The 19,509-nt window shown below is 43.0% G+C and overlaps 2 protein-coding genes and 1 long non-coding RNA gene across 12 annotated transcripts in view; 2 read left to right on the plus strand and 1 right to left on the minus strand.

The window, feature by feature from the left end:
• CSGALNACT2 (chondroitin sulfate N-acetylgalactosaminyltransferase 2) overlaps window positions 1–6,291 on the plus strand; it is a 45,293-nt gene extending 39,002 nt beyond the window's left edge. For all 4 annotated transcript variants that reach the window (XM_078077407.1, XM_078077409.1, XM_078077406.1 and 1 more), the window contains one exon: window positions 4,102–6,291. In XM_078077407.1, coding sequence (XP_077933533.1) covers window positions 4,102–4,394 — 293 coding nt within the window. In that variant the 3' untranslated portion in view covers window positions 4,395–6,291. The remainder of the gene's footprint in view (window positions 1–4,101) is intronic.
• A 5,957-nt stretch (window positions 6,292–12,248) lies between these two features.
• LOC144382557 (uncharacterized) lies at window positions 12,249–19,068 on the plus strand. The gene is made up of 3 exons (XR_013449697.1): window positions 12,249–13,123; window positions 14,669–16,056; window positions 17,244–19,068. It is a non-coding gene; the product is annotated as an uncharacterized LOC144382557 (long non-coding RNA).
• RASGEF1A (RasGEF domain family member 1A) overlaps window positions 14,264–19,509 on the minus strand; it is a 145,909-nt gene continuing 140,663 nt past the window's right edge. For 5 of the 7 annotated variants that reach the window (XM_036087037.2, XM_036087044.2, XM_036087043.2 and 2 more), the window contains 6 exons: window positions 18,988–19,090; window positions 18,821–18,900; window positions 17,885–18,076; window positions 16,906–17,029; window positions 16,361–16,433; window positions 15,845–16,050 (listed from right to left, as the gene is read on the minus strand). In XM_036087037.2, coding sequence (XP_035942930.1) covers window positions 16,026–16,050; window positions 16,361–16,433; window positions 16,906–17,029; window positions 17,885–18,076; window positions 18,821–18,900; window positions 18,988–19,090 — 597 coding nt within the window. In that variant the 3' untranslated portion in view covers window positions 15,845–16,025. Of the gene's footprint in view, window positions 15,212–15,844; window positions 16,051–16,360; window positions 16,434–16,905; window positions 17,030–17,884; window positions 18,077–18,685; window positions 18,901–18,987; window positions 19,091–19,509 lie in introns of those variants that run through there. The other 2 variants (XM_036087039.2, XM_078077411.1) reach the window with 2 other exon arrangements.

Raw genomic sequence — 19,509 nt, forward strand, 5'->3', positions numbered from 1 at the left:
ACCCTGGGATGACATGGATTTAGTAGGGCTCTCTTTTAAAAAAAAATTTATTTGAGAGAAAGAGAGCAGGAGCAGGGGGAGGGGCAGAGGGAGAGAAAGAAGCAGACGCCCTGCTGAGCATGGAGCCCGACGCAGGAATGGATCCCAAGACCCCAGGATCACAACCTGAGCCGAAGTCAGGTGCTCAACCAACTGAGCCACCCAGGCGCCCCTAGTAGGGCTGTCTTTTACTGTCTCTGTGCCTCTGTTGGTAACACTCCCACCTGTTAGGCTCCACTCATTGCTCTCTTGTTTTTGACAATGCTCTGGGGCATAAACTGCTCCACAGTCTGACCCAATTAAATTGAACCCTATTGCAAGGTAGTTTTTGAGGCACATCTTTGAGTTTTGTTCAGACCTCAGTAAGGTTCTTCTTATCTGTCTCTTTCCCTGTTTCTCTCCAGTAAACTAGCAGGCCTACATTTTAGCTTATTGCTCTAATGGAGCTATCAGCCTTCTCTTAATTGCTTATCACCAAAATCTCCATTATTTTCAAGAGCCCCCTTAGGCTTAAACTTCTGCACACTGTTTCAAATAAAGTCAGTTCCTCTGGGAAGAGCTTTGAAGCAGTTTGTTCTTCTGCACTGGCTCCTCCCCTGGGAAGAATCGCTGAGCCTTCTCTGGAGCTGGGGATGGAGATAGTGGCACACTTCTCTCAGAGTAACACCCCTGTGTTATGAGTAGGACATGGGGTGGAGGGTCAGGGGTCCCACTCCCTTCTGGGGTGTATCCTCTACCTTATGACTATGGGCTGGATGAGAAAGAGAGCCCCTGGCCTCTCAGCAGCACTTGTTTGGAATTTGGCCTCTTTCATTTGGGGGCTTCTGTTCTTTTCTTTCCTCTCCTTCTGATATTCCCATTACACATATGTTACACCTTTTGTATACAGTTCTTAGAAATTCTGTTCTGATCTGGCTCCCCCCACCCAAGTCCTCCTTGTTTTTGCCTTTTCAGTTTTGGAAGTTTCTTTTTTTTTTTTTTTTTTTTAAGATTTTATTTATTTATCTGACAGAGAGAGAACAAGTAGGCAGAGAGACAGGCAGAGGGAGAGGGAGAAGCAGGCTCCCCACTGAGCAGGGAGCCCGATGCGGGGCTCGATCCCAGGACCCTGGGATCATGACCTGAGCCGAAGGCAGCCGCTCAACCAACTGAGCCACCCAGGCGCCCCAGTTTTGGAAGTTTCTATTGACATGTCCTCAAGCTCAGAGATTTCTTTCCTCAGCCAATACAAAGGCATTCTTCCTTTGTTACATTGTTTATCTTTAGCATTTCTTTTTTATTCTTTCTTAGAATCTGTCACTCTGCTTACATTACCCATCTGTTCTTACTTGTCTACTTTTTCTGTTAGAGCCCTTAGCATATCAGTTATAGTTGTTTTAAATTCCCAGGCTGATAATTTCAGTACCCCTGCCATATCTGAGTCTGGTTCTGATGCTCACTCTGTGTCTTCAATCTGTTTTTTGTCTTTTAGTATGCCTCATTTTTTCTTCATAGCTGACTATGATGTATTGGGCAAAGGAAACTGCAGTAAATAAGCCTTTAGTAATCGGTGGTGAGGTGTGGGGAAAGAGGAAGCATTCTATAGTCCTGTGATTAGGTCTCAGTCCTTTAGTGAGATTATGTATCTGGACCGTTAACTTCACAAGTGTTTCTCAGACACTGCCACCAACTTTAGGTGGGACAGGATGGCTAGAGTGGGCTGGAGTTGGGTATGTCCTTCCTCCAGGTAGGTTTGACTCTAGTAAAATAGTTTCTCCTGAGGGCAGGCCTTCTTAAGAAGAATAAAGTGCGGGCACCTCGGTGGCTCAGTCGGTTAAGCAGCTGCCTTTGGCTCAGGTCATGATCCCAGGGTCCTGGGATCAAGTCCCGCATCAGACTCCCTGCTCGGTGGGGAGCCTGCTTCCCCCTCTCTCTCTGCCTGCCACTCCCCCTGCTTGTGCTCTCTCTCTCTCTCTCTGTCAAATGAATAAATTAAATCTTTTAAAAAAAGAAGAAGAAGAAAGTGCTCTGGCATGTTTCAGAATGATTACGTTCCCACTGCCCCTGCTGAAAGCACTAGGGGATTTTGCTCCAGTCTTCACAGTGAGAACCTGCTAGAGCTCCTAAAGGTAAAACTCACACAATTGTAGGGACCCTCCTATGACTGCCCCTCCCCCAGAGTTTTCAACTCTCAGACTTGGCCCACTAAACCTCTAGCCATTCATCATCTATAGTTCAGATTTTTTTTTCCTACCCCAGTACTGGTTCCCCTAGAGATTTCTACTGGTGGGTTTCTGCTCTAATAGTTGTGATTCTGTGTTCTCTCCAATTTGGAGGTGGCAGTTTGCTCTGTGACCTTATTTCTCTGAGGGATCTGTTTATTTTTCAGTTTGTTTGGTTTTTTACTTGTTGTTAGGATGATACGACTTCTAAGCTCTGTATATGCTGGACCAGAAACTGGAAGTCCCCCATTTATTTTAAGTATCTACACCATCTTTAATATTTGAAGACCTTATGTCTACAAAGAAGAAAAACCAATATGTATTAGACATAGCATTTAGTAAAGCTGTAACTATTTAAGGTAATACTTTTCAGAGATCTCAGGATTGTTGTCATGCTGTGAGTATGAAACTAAGTGGCATATAATTATTAGAAGACATAATTTGGAAACGTAGCTCTTAATTGAAGAATTAATTTGTTCTCAGTTTTTAAGAATCTTTGCTGATTCTTCAAAAAATTCCAAATGGTTTGTGTTCTCTATGCTTCTTTAGAAAGTTTGTTGTTAGATGAATGGATAAAGAAGATGTGGTACATATATATATATAATGGAATATTATGCAGCCATCAAAAAAATGAAATCTTGCCATTTGCAACAACATGGATGGAACTAGAGGGTATTATGCTAAGCGAAATAAGTCAATCAGAGAAAGACAAGTATATGATCTCACTGATATGAGGAATTTGAGAAATAAGACAGAGGATCATAGGGGAAGGGAGGGAAAAATGAAACAAGACGAAACCAGAGAGGGAGACAAACCATAAGAGACTCGATCTCAGGAAACAAACTGAGGTTTGCTGGAGTGGAGGGGGGTGGGAGGGATGGGGTGGCTGGGTGATGGACATTGGGGAGAGTATGTGCTATGGTGAGTGCTGTGAATTGTGTAAGACTGATGAATCACAGACCTGTACCCCTGAAACAAATAATACATTATATGTTAATTAAAAAAAAGTTTGTTGTTCAGCTTAAGCCAATTTGAAAATAGTCTCAACTTTATCTCCCATTTCATGTGTTCACCCAGTCCAGTAAGCCATTTGCCCCATCACTCCATCAGAATTGTTCTAGTAGGTAAGGTTATAAGTGACATATATGTTGCCAGGTCTATTTGTTGTTTTTGTTTTTTTGTTTTTAAGTTCTTTATTGAGCAGCATACACTTGACCATTTCTTCCTGAAGACACTTTTTTCACTTGACTACTCTGATAGCTCATTCTCCGAAATTTTCTCCATCCTCTGGGGCTATTTTTCAGTCTCTTGCTGATTTATCTTTCTCTGCGTGTTTAACCTGTAGATATTGGTATTGCTTAGCGTTTAGATCTGGGCCCTATTTTCTTTCTAAACTCCTTCAGTAATTTCATCCATTCCTGTGGCTTTAAATCACCTGTGTGCCCATTCTCAAATGTAGATGTTCAGCCTAGCCATTTCTTCTGTTTTCTCCTCTGGAAAGTTGTCTGTGACCCAGAAAAACTTGTATCTCAAAGGATAACTGTATTAATTATAATATTAATAGTAGTGAAATTATTATATTTCCTTCTTCTTTGACTTTCTCTAGATTTTCTATGTAACTTAGACATTTACAAAGCATTCTCAAGTATTTAATCTCATTTTGATACTCTGAACAACAGGCTTGAGCTCCTAGATGTCAGCTCCTAACTGGACTTCCAAACCCAGATGTCAGTCCTCTATATCAGGTGTCTTTAGGCTGTACTGTGCCATCTCATTTGAAGCAGAACATCTTAATTCTGTCAGGGTTGACTGTGCTCTGGCTGTCAGGCATTTACCTATAGTGTCGATTTTCATCCTGCAGGTGGATTTGACATGGAAGTAAAAGGTTGGGGTGGAGAAGATGTTCATCTTTATCGAAAATACTTACATGGTGACCTGATTGTGATTCGGACTCCGGTTCCTGGTCTTTTCCACCTCTGGCATGAGAAACGCTGTGCTGATGAGTTGACTCCTGAGCAGTACCGTATGTGCATCCAGTCCAAAGCCATGAACGAGGCCTCTCACTCGCACCTGGGAATGCTGGTCTTCAGGGAGGAGATAGAGACGCATCTTCACAAACAGGCATACAGGACAAATAGCGAAGCTGTTGGTTAACGTAATCATTGGCACATTAGTCTGAACCACAAACCAGCACTATTTATTTAGCCTTAATTCCAATTCCAGATGCAGTGCCTCTTTCAGAGAAGACATGCTTATCTTTTGTGTTCTTTCTGACATTGTTTTACTTTAGCAGTTTAACTTGATATGAGAAGAAAAATCAAGTGTTTCAATGCAAAGCCTGTTTTGTGGGAATACCGTACTACGGAATCGCTGACAAATCGAAATCTGGTGTTTGCCCCAAAAGTAGTTTTTAGTTTCTACCCTGCACCTATGTTCTAATGTGCCCTGGTTGCATCTGGGTTGAGGATGGAATGTGTTGTGCTCATGGTAGGTCAGGAGCATCCAGTTCCTGCAGAGAGGAAAGGGTTATGGATGCAGTGTGTAGACATGGGTTCTTCACCTGCTGACCACTGAGTCAGCCTGCTTTTAAATTAAGATCTTTAGTCAGTTGCTTGAAGAATTCTTTTTCACTGAAGCAGAGGATGACTAAATAACACATCTGAAGTTCACAATCAGAAGAAATCAGAAATAAAAACCCCTTTAAACTGAATGTTGCTTAGCTCCCTGAATGTGTTTTTAAATAAATGGATGGTAGTAGAAAATACTTAGCTTAGAATCTATGACTTGATTAAAACTATAATGTTTTGTTACCGTTATCAGGATTAGTAGTCAAAGTTTCTGTAGATTGTTTTAAACAAATAAACATGGAAATGCCTTTAATAGAAAATTTAATTATGTTGGAGTACAGGGCACTAGTGATATCTGGGAACATCAGTTTACATGAGCCAGGGTGCTGTCGGGGCCTCCTTGTAGTGATTCAGAAAAGATCAACAGAGCATGGTGTTTCGTGTTTTTTGCTTTGCATTGTCTTATTTAGCATGGATCCATATGTATTTATTATCCTTTTTTTCTAATATGTTAATATATGCTACATCTGTGTTTGTAATATTGTGATACTTTGAGTTGACAGAGTTTCACTAAAGGGAGAAAAAACAATTTAATAAGGTATACCATAAAATTACACTGATTTGAGAAAAGAGGTGGATGAGAAGATGGTCTGAATGGAAATCTGAATTGCAAAATATTTTAAAGAAATATATTGTTTGCAGATAGAATAAAATTTTAATTGAGGTATAAATTATGTTAATGAGACAAGATGAATAAGAAGTTATATTCAGATAGGACTGTACTATGTTATTTATCACACATGGATCTTTTACCATAGGTCCATTGCTAGATACAGAAATTGGGAGATATGGTGAAAGGCATGCACAGATTTTGAACCTTTGGCTTTTAAAAAGGACCTATATTGTATCCTTTCTATTTGTATATAAACCCCTGAAAATTCACAGAAGAAAAATCATTACTCTTTTTACTCAGTAGATCGTATCATCTGAAATATAAATCCCAAATTTCTTGGTGCTACATGAATTCATTGTACAGTAACTCTTAATGAATTATTCTTACAAGTTTAAGCTGGGTAGCATTTAGGCTTTTTTAAGATGTGTAAAATGTTCTCTGCAGAATTATTCAGGCCAATATCTCCTTTTCTATACAATTATTTATTATGAAGACCAGTGAGTTTAGGTATTTAAAATGAGAGAACCTAATTATTTGCAAAGGTAAGTTGCAGCTTGTTTTTTGACAGAATCAAATGACTTTACCTTAATGAGCTTTTAATTTAAAGATGGAAGCTAAGCAGTGGAAACAGTATATACTGTGTTTTTGACATTAAACGGTACCAATAAAGTATTTTATTACCAAAAGTTAAATGAAAATGTGATAAATTAATTTCTGTTGCAAAATACTATAAATACAAAAAAGTATATAACATGTAATTGTGTACTTTAAAGAATAATAAAGCAGGGCGCCTGGGTGGCTCAGTCGTTAAGCGTCTGTCCTCGGCTCAGGTCATGATCCCAGGGTCGCGGGATCGAGTCCCACATCGGGCTCCCTGCTCGGTGGGAAGCCTGCTTCTCCCTCTCCCACTCTCCCTGCTTATGTTCCCTCTCTTGCTGTCTCTCTCTCTCTTAAAAAATAAATAAAATCTTTAAAAAAAAAAAGAATAAGAAAGCAAACAGCTGTGCAGATTAAGTGCACCAGCTACCAAGACTAAGATAACATTATCAGTGAAAGGCCTTTGCATGCCCCTTCCTGATCACACACCCTCACTCTCCATAATAGTAACCATTCTGATTTCTGTGATAGTTTTTCATTTGTTTTTCTTAGTTTTCCCAACTGTGTGTGTACCTCTACCCAAAAGACTGTTCTGCCTGTTTCTGAATTTATATGCACATTATTTCATTATATATTTTCTAACTTTCGTTCAGGATTATATTTTTGATGTTCATTCATGTTAGTCTCAAAATTCATTTTTATTACTGACTAGTATTCCACTGTATGAATATACTGAATATTCAGTAATTCTTTTTTTATAGATATTTGGGTTGTTCATAGTTTTTTGTTGTTTACTTTTGCTATCAGAAGCAGTATTGTCATGAATACTGCTTTATATGTCTCTTGTAAGTGTACAAGAATTTCTCTAAGAGTAATGATGCTGGGTCATCGATTGTGTGTACGTTCAGCTTCCTTTCCAAAGTGGACCATCTCCAGCACTGTGAGACAGTTCATTTTGCATCCTTGGCAACACTTAATTTTGTCAGGTTTATTAATTCTTGCTAATCTAATAGACCTTAGGCGTGAATTGTAGTTACAGTTTGCATTTCAGTCCTCTTGCCCATTATTATCAGTTCTTAGGAATTCTTCACGTATTCTGGATACCAATTTTTGTTGGTTAAGTATCTTTTCCCAGGATGTGGCTCGTCTTTTCCCATTCTTGATGGTACTTTTTCATTAACAAACATTAACTCTAATGTGACTGATTTTTTTTCTTTTATGTATTCTACTTTTTATTATTGATTTATGATCTCATATTAAGGAAAGATAAAGCTATTGTTCTATATTGTCTTCTGAATACCTCATATATAGCTTTGCTTTTCCTAGTTAGGTCTTTAACCCAACTGGAAGAACTTTTTGTGTATGACATGAGGTAAGGATTGCATTATACTTTTTTCCATCATCACCTTACAACATGGTCCATATTTTACCTGCAGAACCACTCTCACCCATCAGATGTCCAAATGCACAGGTCTGGTTCTGGGCTCTCATCTGTTCAATCAGGCTTTCTGTCCATCACCATACCATTACATCATGGTCTAAATTACTATAACTTTGTATAAGTCAGTATCTCTGAGAGCTAGTCCACTTGCCTTATTCTTAAAGATTGTTATGGTTCTTTGTAGCCCTGGTACTTTGACATAAATTTTTGAATAAGCTAGTTAAGTTTCACAAAACTTTCCTGAATTTGATTGGAATCTCATTGAATCTATAAGATAACTTTGGGGAAAATTTACATCTATGATAGAGTCTTCTAATCCTCGAACATGACATGTCTATTTAGGTCTTTATTGTCTTTCAATTAAATTTTATACTTTTTCACACAGTGGTTTTACATGTCTTATTTTATAGATTTTTCCCAGATACTTTGCATTTTATATGCCATTGTAACTATCTTTTATTTTTTTATATTGTCTGTTGCTAGTATTTAGAAGTCCAGTTGCTTTTGTGTTCAGCAACCTTGCCAAAATGCTTAATTCTAGTAATGTATTTCTAGTTTCTTTTGTATTTTTTCTGTTATGCAATCATATTAGTGAAAATTTTGTTTCTTTTCAATTTTTATATCTTTATTTTTCTTGTCTTACTGTGCTTATTGGGATTTATTGTGCAGTGTTGACTGGAAGTGATGATAGTGGACTTCCTGCCCATGTTTCTGATTTCAAGGGGAACATTCTCAGTGTTTCATCAGTAAGTATGATATTCACTGGAGGTGTTTTTATAAATACCCTTTATCAAGTTAACAGAGTTATTTGATATTACTACTTGGTGAGTTTTTATCATGCTTGAGAGCATTTATCAAATACTTCCCCTGTATCTGTTGAGATGATCATATGATTTTTTTCCATCTTTGATATGTTAAATTGAGTTAGTTTTCTGAAGTACCCTTGCATTCATAGGGTAAACTCCAATCTTTCATGATGTATTATCCTTATTATACATTGCTGGATTCGGGGTGTTTGTGCATATGTGCACACACATACTTCATTTGCATATCTGTATATATATTCGTGTGGATGGGTGTGTACATGTATATATATTTCAGGTGTTTTTCATCTGTGTTCAAGAGTAAGAATGCCCCTTCTCATGCTTGTTGGGCTTTTTTTATTAAGGTTATGCTAGCCTGTAAAGTAAGTTACAGGTGTTCTTTCTTACTCTTTTCTAAAGAAGTTTTTTAAGACTGGAATTACTTCTTCCTTAAGTATTTGGCAGAACTACCTGAAAGCCACCTGACCGTGAAGTTTTCTATATGGGAAGATTTCTGATCACTGGTTCAATTTATTTAATGATTGTAGAACTATTCAGATTTTCTATTTCTTTTAAAGTCAGTTTTGGGGCGCCTGGCTTTCACAGTTGGTAAGCGTCTGACTCTTGGTTTCGGATCAGGTCATGATCTCAGGGTCATGAGATCAAGCCCAGCACTGGGCAGTGTCCATCACCCAGCCACCCCATCCCTCCCACCCCCCTCCACTCCAGCAACCCTCAATTTGTTTCCTGAGATTAAGAGTCTCTTATGGTTTGTCTCCCTCTCTGGTTTCATCATTTTAAATCTTTTTTTGAAAAGTCAGTTTTGATTGAGTTATTTTAGGTAAGGTGCAATCTTTTAGGAATTTATAGTAATAAATTTGAAAATTTAGATGAAATACACAAAGTTGTTTAACAATATCCTCTTATTATCTTTGTAATATGTACAGGATCTATAGTGATAGCCTTTCTTTCATTCCTGGTATTGTTTATTTGTGCCTTTTGTTTTTCCTTGATTAACCTTGTCAGAGGCTGGCCAGTTTTTTCAGTCCTTTCAAATAACTGATTCCTACCAGCCACATATGAGGGATCCAGTTGTGTCACATTGTCCCAACACAGTATTTTCAGTGTTTTCAATTTAGACTTTTTAATCCTGTTGAGTGTGTACAGTTATCTCATTTTGGTTTTATTAGTTTATCACTAGGGAAATGATATTAATTATCTTTTCATATGCTTATTGGCCATTTGAGTATCTTCTTTTGTGAAATGCCTAGTAAAATTTTCTTGCCTTTTTTTAATTACCTTTTTTTCAAGATTTTATTTATTTATTTGACAGAGTGAGCACAAGCAGGCAGAGCGGCAGGGCGAGGGAGAAACAGGCTCCCTGCTGAGCAGAGAGCCCAATGCGGGGCTCGATCCCAGGACCCTGGGATCATGACCTGAGCCGAAGGCAGACGCTTAACGACTGAGCCACCCAGGTGCCCCGTAATTGCCTTTTTTTAAATTGACTGGTAGGAGTTACTTCAGTATTCTGGATGTGAGTCTTTTGTCAGATTTATGTATGGCAAATATCTTCTCCTAGGCAGGGGACTATTCATTCTCTTAATGAATGTGTTAATAAACAAAAGCTCTTAATTTTAATAATGTCCATTTTATCATTTTCTTATATGGCTAGTGATTTCGGTATCCCAATTTAAGAAACCTTTGTCTAAAGTAACTTTGACAAAGAAAACTTGGTCCGAAGTAAAGAAGAAATTTTCATATTTTCTTTTAGACACATTATTGTCTATAACTTCCCTTTCTCATCTTTGTTGAGCCTTTCATACTTAGATCTACGATGCATCTGGAAATAATTTTTGTATATAGTATATGATTCAACCTTTAGAATTTCTTTTAATGAAGGTCTGCTGATAGCAAACTCCATTTGGTTTTTAAGTATCTTTATCTCATTTAAAAAATATTTTTTGAAGGGTATAGAATTCTAGGTTGGGAATTTTTTTTTTTTTTTTTTTAGCACTTTGAGGTTATTCTACTGTCTTCTGGCTTCAATTATTTCCCTTGTAAAGTAAGCTATCAGCTTAACAGTTGATACTCCCTTGAAAGTAATCAACCTTTTTCCCTGATTGCCTTCAGGATCTCCTCTTTATTTCTGTTCTGTGTCACTATGATATGTCTGTGTGCTGGTTTTTTTTCTTTTTTTTTCTGATCCTGCTTGAGATTCTTTGGGTTCCTTGAATTATTATCTTTTATCAATTCTGAAAGATTTCAGCTATTATATTTTGATTGTCTCTATCATTCTCTCTTTCTTTCAAAAGCTCTGATAACATGTCAGACCTGTTGTTGTGTCCACCATGCCCTTTATGTTTCTTAACCCATTTCATATTTTCCGGTCTTTTCTCTCTGTGTTACATTCTGGTAATTTCTTCAGAATTACAACCAAACGAATTTGAGGAAGAACCTCTATTTGGTTCTTCAAGAAATGAAAATGAATTTTAAAAATCCAGCAGGTGGATTAAACAGACATAGCTAAGGAGAGACTTTTTAAACTAGAATCTCAGAATGTTTGCTTCTACTGGCTAACTTAGGGATGGTACCCATAGTTCAGAGCCATGTTAAACTAGATTTTCAGCTTACCGTTTTTTTGACCAGTGTGATGTTTGCTGCAAAACTTAATGAAATTCACTGACTTGTGGTTACAAATTATCAGTGGTAAGTTTTCCCAGCCTCTATTCAGTGCCAAGGTGAAAAACAAGCAGTTTTCTTTAACCCTTTGGTGGGGTTGGGGGAGGAACATTTTATTTCAAGTTCACTGTTATGGTGAGGGGTTGTTCTTTGGGATGTCAGCTTTATGGGCTGGGGTCTCCTATTTGACCCCTCTTCTTGAACAGGCCCAGCACTTTCTTCTCTATCCCCATGTGGACTTGAAAATGGAAGCTCATGGGGCACCTGGGTGGCTCAGTCATTAAGCATCTGCCTTCGGCTCAGGTCATGGTCCCAGGGTCCTGGGATCGAGCCCTGCATCGGGCTCCCTGCTCAGTGGGAAGCCTGCTTCTCCCTCTCCCACTCCCCCTGCTTGTGTTCCCTCTCTTACTGTGTCTCTTTCTGTCAAATAAATAAATAAAATCTTTAAAAAAAAGAAAAAGAAAATGGAAGCTCATAATCCTAGCCCTCAGGGCAAAAGCTGGCTTCAGAGTTTTCTTTACCTCTCTGGGTTTTTGCTTGAATATTTACATTTTGCATAACTTTAGCAGCTGATTTCAGCAGGCAAGCACTTACTTAGTCTGATGCTGCCAGAAACAGGTGCATAACTTTCTTATATTCTTTTTTTTTCCTAAGATTTTATTTTTAAGTAATCTCTATACCCATGGTGGGGCTCAAACTCAAAATTCAAAGCCAAGAGTCACATGCTTCACCAACTGAGCCAGCCAGGTGCCTAATTTTTTTATATTCTTGACAACACTATTTCCTCAACATTGTTGCTGAAGATCCATACCTAAGAGTTTAAGGTATGTTACAATAGATACTTGGTGGAGGGGGATGGCAGCCCTTCACCTTCCTTGCAGTATCATGACTTCCTTTTTGGGAATAAAAATAGAAATTGTGTTGGTATGATCTAAAGTTACTAGCCTATATGTGGGTAGTAGGTTTTTCATTTAGAAAGTAGTTTTGAATCCCAAATTTGTAGGAATTTTTTCCATATATGTTTATATACTGATTAAATTTAACACAAGTGACTCTTTAGTAATGTTAGAATATATTTCTATTGACCAGGACTTCAGTTGTTCCTTTGAGAAGATCAGTTATAATTCTTTGTTTCACTTTTTCCAGGAGATTCTGCTTCCTGCAGGAGAAGTGGGGTTCAGTTTCATCAGGGGTGCCACTGCTAGTACCCAGCTAACCCTGACTGCCTCTGATGAACCAGGTACTGCACTTTCTGCCATGTATCATTACAACAACCCCATGAGACAGAGAATATTGTAATTTCCTTTTAACCCTGAGAAAATGGAGGCTTTAAAGAGTAAGTAACTTTTCCCAGGATACCCAGCTAGGAACAGGAAACTAGGACTCAAATCCAAATAGTTTAACTTCTGATTCCTTGCTCGTGTGCTTCTCCTGTCTTGCCTCCCTGGGTAACATGACATACACTTTATGTACAGGTGTAGTGGGTGTATATTTCACAAATAATCTTAGTTTTGTCACAGAAGTCTCTATGGCCTTAGGAGAGATCCTTAGCTTATTTCCTGTCACAGCTGATACTGTAACATAGATTTTTGTTCCTGAAATGTCTGTGTGAAGTGACGGGTAGCATTCAGTCACCATATGGTGGTGGTAGGAGCTGCACACACAGCTGCACAAGCGGCTCCTACACAGAAAGCCAAGAGTAATGGGGGAGACAGATGCCCGTGATGTGTTGTGAGAGAACAGGTGGGGCCCAGAGGAGCATGGAGCACTGCTCACCAGGGAAGCTGTGAGGAGATTCTGGAAGAATGTACGTGCGGACGGGGCCATGGTATATTAGAGGAGGTGCACGGTGGCGTGGAGGTTCAGTGTGCCTGTGAAGCAGACTGCACCTGGGAGAAGTGGGCTGTACCTGGGGCAGCGGTCTGTGAGGGTCGGCAGGAGAGCTTCCCAAACGTGCTAGACTCCCCACCCCCATGTTTCCCCTTCAGCGAGCCTGCAGTGGGGCCCTGAGAACAGTTTAAGTTTCCAATGCTGCTGACACCGCTGTCGAAGAGCCACAACTTAAGAAGCACTGCCTTGGAGGGACTACCCCGTGGGTGGAGGAGAGCACCACAGCTAGCCAGGTGAGCTCAGCACCCACTCCCAGCCCCAGCTCCATGGCCAAGGCCCACACCAAATGATGGGCTGCCCCTTCTTCAGCTGAGCTAGGTAGAAACTTCCAAAAGTAACTTTACCAGGAAATTAAGAATTCCATTGAATTATAAAGACCTAAAAAATGTTGTCATTTACCCAAAACTCACTTAGGCATCCTCACAGATGTCTCATTTGCTCCACAAACACCTAAGCACCTATTGTGTGCCACCCACTCCACAAGCCACTGGAAGGGCAGCAGGTGACAAAGCTCCACCGGCCTAGCCTTCTGCCCAATACAGTGGCCACTAGCTATTTAAACCTAAATAAAATTAGAAATTCCATTCCCAAGTTGCATTGGCCACATTTGAGTGCTCAGTACCTATATGTAAATAGCAGCAGGGCAGATACAGAGCACTCCAGCACAGAAAGTTTTCTGTTGGGCAGTGCTGGTCCAATGGGCATTTAAAAATGCACTGAGTTAGCTCTAAGGGAGCAGGGTGAGGGTCGTTGAGCTGTAGAGTAGATCTCATGCAGCCTGAGCATTGTTGACAGAGTGGTAGTAGAACAGGCTGGAGAGGAACAGGTAGAGGAGTTTGCCTTCCATTCTAGTGTCTCAGTTCTTTTCCTTCAATTCCACACTCATGTGTGCCTTTCAACAAATCCCTTTCTTTAGTGTTCTTGAATGTGACTCATCACAATGAAAGAGGACCATCTAGAACTGCATTCTGCAAACTGTTCTGCAGAAAGATGTCAGGAGGTGTCCCCAACTTCTCCTGCCCCAGGAGAGACCCACAGTGCCCATGGACACTGACGGTTCTGATCAGTCCTGCAGTAAAGGAGCCTTTACGATCTTAAGTTAGGTTTCCCCAACTTACAGGGCCATGTGATGCAATCAGCTTGTGATACACTTTTGGATCTTAGTTTGAGGAAAGCAGACTAGAACATGCCTCTTGTACACTTTGTCTTGTTTTGCATTATTTATTTGAAAAGCCCTTTGTCAGAATGTGTTGTGTAGATGAGAGTTCCTTGCTCATTTGAAAGGCCATGGAGGACCTAGACATCCCCACACGTCCTGCCAGCAGCCAAGCCATCAGGCCTCGCCAGCTACACAGAGAGAGCAGGCAGGCAAGGGGAGCAACATGTTCTTTTATTGATGCAAGTAGGTCCAGTAACACCAACAACTGACATCCTGCATTATGGTACAGCTTTGTACTCAGAGCTCATCTCAAAATACCAAAACATCATAGGGTGTGTATCAAATTGGGAAAATAAAGTAGCAAACATAGACACTGTATCCCATAGGTACTAGAACTGATGACCCAGTGGAACGCACACTGACATGAAAGCTCCTTAACGCAAGACGGAAAGTGTTCTAACATTGTATTCCAAATATATATTCTCAAGTTTTTAGCCTTTGTCTCAAATACATAAACAAAGCAATATGTCTTATCAAGATACAATATGTACTATCTAGAATGTCTGAAAAGTGCGAAAACACTGTGACAATACAGTGTAAATATTCTTGCTCCACCCAGGGCTGAGGGCGCCGTCAGCAGTGGATCCTGGAGCCACCCCTTCCTGAGGCCTCACCTCCACATCTCCAGGCTCTCCTAGGAGCTTTGGGAATTAGCAACTAACTGCAGGCTCCTGTGGGAGGAAGCCAGGTGTGCGGAGAGCAACAAGGGTGCGTAGCTCCAAATCTGCTTGTGCAGAATGAAAGCCCCACTGTGAGGGAGAGAGAGTCAGAGCGATGGCCCGCCTCTGGCTTTTGAGGAACCAGGACTTGCCATCCCACAGCCAGAAAGACAGAAAATGGGAGTGTACTCCTCAAGTTTGGGTGTGAAAAATACTTCCAAATGCTGGGCAGTTTTATGTGAGTGGGCTCCAGCAGTCGGGCTAATTTTCTGTTTCAGATTCCCTTAGGGGAGCCCCCCAACCTAGAGGAACGGAGGAGGCAGTCCACTAGAATACCAATTTATGAGTTGCTTCTTTTCACTTTGTAGTGGAGTTTGAAGAACTGCTTTAAATGTCCCCATCCTCATATGCTCTTCATTACAGCTCAGTGTACCTGTTACAGCCTGGAAAACAGACAATTCCATCACCTTCCCCCTATATTATTTTAGATTTTCTCTTTTCCTAAAATGTAGTTGAACAATTTGCCAGACGTATTCCAACAGAAAATATGCTGCCCGGTATCCCCCTGCCCCTCCCCAATCCCCTAAATCCCTGATAAAGGAAAATGAAAATGTAAACGTTGGAAAGCCTGTACTCAAGGTTTGCTTCTAGAAGTATGCAAATGAGGCCCCCTGGCCAGCCAAGCCCTTCTTGCTGGAACCTCTCTGGCCTAGGCTTTGAGGGCAGGTGCCTTGTGGCCCAGGGCAGAGCTTTCCTGGCATTTCCCCGGCGGCACTGGCTGCCTGAGGGCTAAAAGAACGGAGTGGGAGACCGGCCCTCCAGTACTCTCTAAGGCACTAACCCCGACATCAGAGACACTGGCTAGAAGGGCGTCCAAGCAGGCAGGGCTCACATGGGTTTTGGTTGGGTTTTTTTTTTTTAATATTTTTTCATAAGATGTTAATAATCAAAAGTAGAAAATAAAAATCTACATTTCATTAGAATAAGATGTTATCATGGATGCCATCTCCCATGATACTCTTTCCCCACCCCTCCCCGAAGCAGGGCCCTGCCCTGTTATTTAAAATAAACGACCAAAAAAAAAAAACTTTGTAAGTGCCAAAGGTTGATGCATGAAATAATTTTTTTTTTCATAAAAGTTATATACAAAATGGACCCCAACCAGTGAGGCCTCCTCATCTCAACCCTTATCAATCAAGATTAAAACTCAGTGCATGTGTGTGCTTCATCCAGCGTCGGCAGGCTGCATCCGTGCCTTCAGGCTCTGTTAAGGAGAGTGGTCCTAGAGGTAGGCAGGGCACAAGGAAATGGTGAGGTGGTTGGGCTGGCACGCCCTTCCCCTGAGCAGGCAGAGGGCAGGCCACGCTATTTGGGGGGGACCGGGATTCTAAGAACCAGCCATCAGGGGAAGGGTCAGGGACACTCAGACCCAAGTCCTCAGCCTCCCACTGACTGGCAGCCTGTGTGGAGTTACCCCTGGCTGCCTTTCAGAAGGGCAGATCCATCATGCTCCCCAGTCCTCTCCCTTCCTGTAGGCCCAGGCATGGGACTGGTCTCAGAGGCTCACAGGCCTGTCCCTGGGGTTTTCTTACCTGAGAGTCTTCCAGCTATCTTTTTCCATGTGGTTTTCAGGACCTTCACTTTCAAAGGAGGCGATGAAGAGAGCTGAGAGATGAAAAGCCCCTCAGAACCCATGTCCATGTACAGTCAGTCTGCCTACCACACCAGTTATCCCCTCCTTTCTAGGGGAGCAGCTGGGCCCGGGCAAAGACAGTGACCTCTGGTCTGAGCTTTTCCACAGGTCTCTGTTGCCTGAGGTTCCAGGCCCCATGAGGTCTAGAGCTCCCAGCTTCCTGCTTAGGAACTCAGAAATTTCCTGGTTCTACAGCACGAACCCAACCCTGTTCTGGCTCCCTCCCAGAGCCCCATCTCTCGTCTTCATCCTGTTCTCTACCCACAGCCCACCCTCATGTACTCACCCATGTGGGCTGAGCTTCCCCTGTGTAGCATGGGGACAGTGATCAGGCCTGCCTCCCAGGGCAATGCCATGAGGGCAGAGGCCCTGGATGTGGGGGAGTCAGGGTGACATGTACAGTGTAGGGAGGTGGGTGTGCTGCCATGGAGAGCTGGGCCTTACCTTCCTCGCTGTAGATGGGTGCCGTGAGCAGGTAATTCTGAATCTTCTTGTCCTTCTCAAAGGGACACTCTACCTGAGTCCATGTCATGAACTCATGGATCTGTCTGGAGATCTCCCAAAATTTCTGAAGATAACAGAAGACCAACTGGCTGTTCATTTGTCACCTTAAGCTTGAAGTCCTTGGTTAGGGCAAGGGATATAGGTTCTGATTTCATTCTGCATCCCAGCAAGATGGGACAGTGACCCTACTCAGCTGACTTTGTGGCCACGGCAGCACCTGATGCAACATCAGAGCCAGTAAGTGTCCCTAAGACCACTCTGTCCTGCCTTCTGCCTAGGCCATCAGGCTGCAGCGGGGTCTGTGCCTCCCCTATGCAAGACCCAAGAAGGCCCCATCTGGGACTCCAGGCTGAGGCAGGTATGCCAGCCACACCCAGCAGAGCACCACCAACCAGAACATGCCATGATCTCTGTTCGGGGCCTCTGTAAGGGTCCCTAACGCCTTCCTACCCCTTACCTGTGTGAGGTCAACCCTGGACAACCCCACTTCCCCTACACCTCCCCAATCACTTTTGTCCTACTTTCCACCCTTCGCCTGCTACCCTTAGCTTCCATCTGGAAATCTGCTGCCTCCTCCTCCCTGCTCAGGTCCCTTCTTGCCTAATGCTTTCCTCATTCCCAAACCTCCAGGAGTAGCCCCTTCTCTGTCTCCCTATTAGGGTCAGTTTTGGGACCAGGATCCTGGGTAAATATAAATTTCCTGTGGCTCCAAGCCCTATAGCCAGATCATCCACCCAGAAGGATTGGGGAACCCACCCTGGAGCTTTCAGTCCTAAAGGCTTTCTGCGACAGGGCCACTGCCTTGTAGTGCTGGTGGCCCAGGTTCTGCCTGCCCTAGGATGAGGCTGAGGGTCTGTTCTGCCTTGGGTTGGGACAGTCTGGCCCCCTTCCCCTCAGACCACAAGGGGGCTGAGCTCACCTTGAAGTTAACATGCCCATTGGGCAGGTGGTTGGTATGGATTTTGTGCAAGAAGTAAATGTCCTTAACGAAAAGGTTGAATACAGGGATAACAATCTTCTCTCGGCTGCTGTTGGCCATCTGGGACCTTTGTGTGGCCCCCTGCAGGGCGGTGCGGTAGTTGCAGAAGTTGCTGGATGGGTCCATGTGGTGCTGTGGGCAGACAGGAGGACGCGGTGGGCAGTGTTCTCCCTGCACCTGTGACTTGCTCAGAATGCCCCTTTGCAGAGTGGAAACAGTGATGGGGAAGGCCCTTCCCCACTGGGCAGCCCTGGACTGTCCTCAGAAGAGGCCTCCTTTCTAGGAGTGAGCACCTGGCTCAGTACAGGGTTTGGGTCCAAGCATCATCAGGAGAGTTAAAGAGAAGTCTCACAACTCACACACACACCTCTCCCCTGCCCTGCTGAGCCTGGGTCTCACCTTTTTCCTTTCAAAACCTTCCTTGCCCCTCTACTTGGACCAACATCTCCCAAACCTGATGGGCTCCATGAGACGTTTGCAGAAAGTGGATTCTGGGATCAAATACATCAGGGAAAGCTGCAAGTGAACCTGCCTGTCCACTCCTGGGCCACCCAGATGATCCAGGACCAGAGGAATTCAAGCCAGGAAAAGGCCAGTCGGCTTAGTCAGCATCACCCAGCACAGGGCTCACAGGCCCACTTTTGTCAAACTGTTTCTTAAGCACTCTCCAGAACTTGCTTTAGGCAATGCCAATTCTGACTAAAGTTCCAAAGGCCGAGGAGGGCTTCAGGTACCCACCTCCTAGAGCAGCCAGGCCAGCTCAACATGCCCTACACCAGATGGCATTGTGTGCAGTGGGTTCTGAGCAAGGGGGCAGAGCATGATGGGAGGCCCACCCCTCCTCAGGCCAATGTAGGACGAGGCTGAGATGCCTACCTCCAAGACATCAAACTTGGCCGTCTTGACTTTGGACCACGTTTTCTTCAGCCTCGCCACAGGACTGAGGTTCATGCCAGCTGCAGGGAACAGCAGGTAGGGTCAGGGCGGGGGTAGGCAAGCCATGCAGAAGCTGGACAGGAAGCCCCTGGGGCCTGGACACTCACAGATGATGGCCATCATGGAGTTGAAATTCCCGATGTTGAAGCACTCCCGGGCCACATCAATAAAGAACTCTAGCATGCGGGTCCGGTGCTTCTTCTTCACCACCTTGAGAGCAGCCAGACAGCCTCAGGGTGAGCCCACCACAGGAGCATCCCCTCCACCACCTGTCCCTGAAGGGCAGCCTGGACAGGAGCTACTCTGGGCCCTGAGCCATCCGACCCAGGGCTGGGGAGATGCTCGAGGGCTGCAGAGGCAGGAATGCAGCTGTGGCATTTTCGATGCTGGGCAGAGGGGCAGGAGAGCAGTCTGAGAGTACTAAGGGAGCCCCAGATGGACTCCCGGACCGTGCTGGTGCACTCCACGGATGGGGGTCTCACCATCACTGTGGATTGGCCGGGGGCGGGGGGGGGGGGTTAGGGGTAACAGGGATGTTGGTGGCCCTGGCAATGAAGGCTTCTGTCTCCACTTCCAAAGTTTCATCATCCAAGGGGTACAGAAGTCAGAGCCTCAGGCAGCCCTGTGGG

Source organism: Halichoerus grypus, chromosome 7 (genome assembly GCF_964656455.1).
Source record: "Halichoerus grypus chromosome 7, mHalGry1.hap1.1, whole genome shotgun sequence".
Taxonomy (NCBI): Eukaryota; Metazoa; Chordata; class Mammalia; order Carnivora; family Phocidae; genus Halichoerus; species Halichoerus grypus.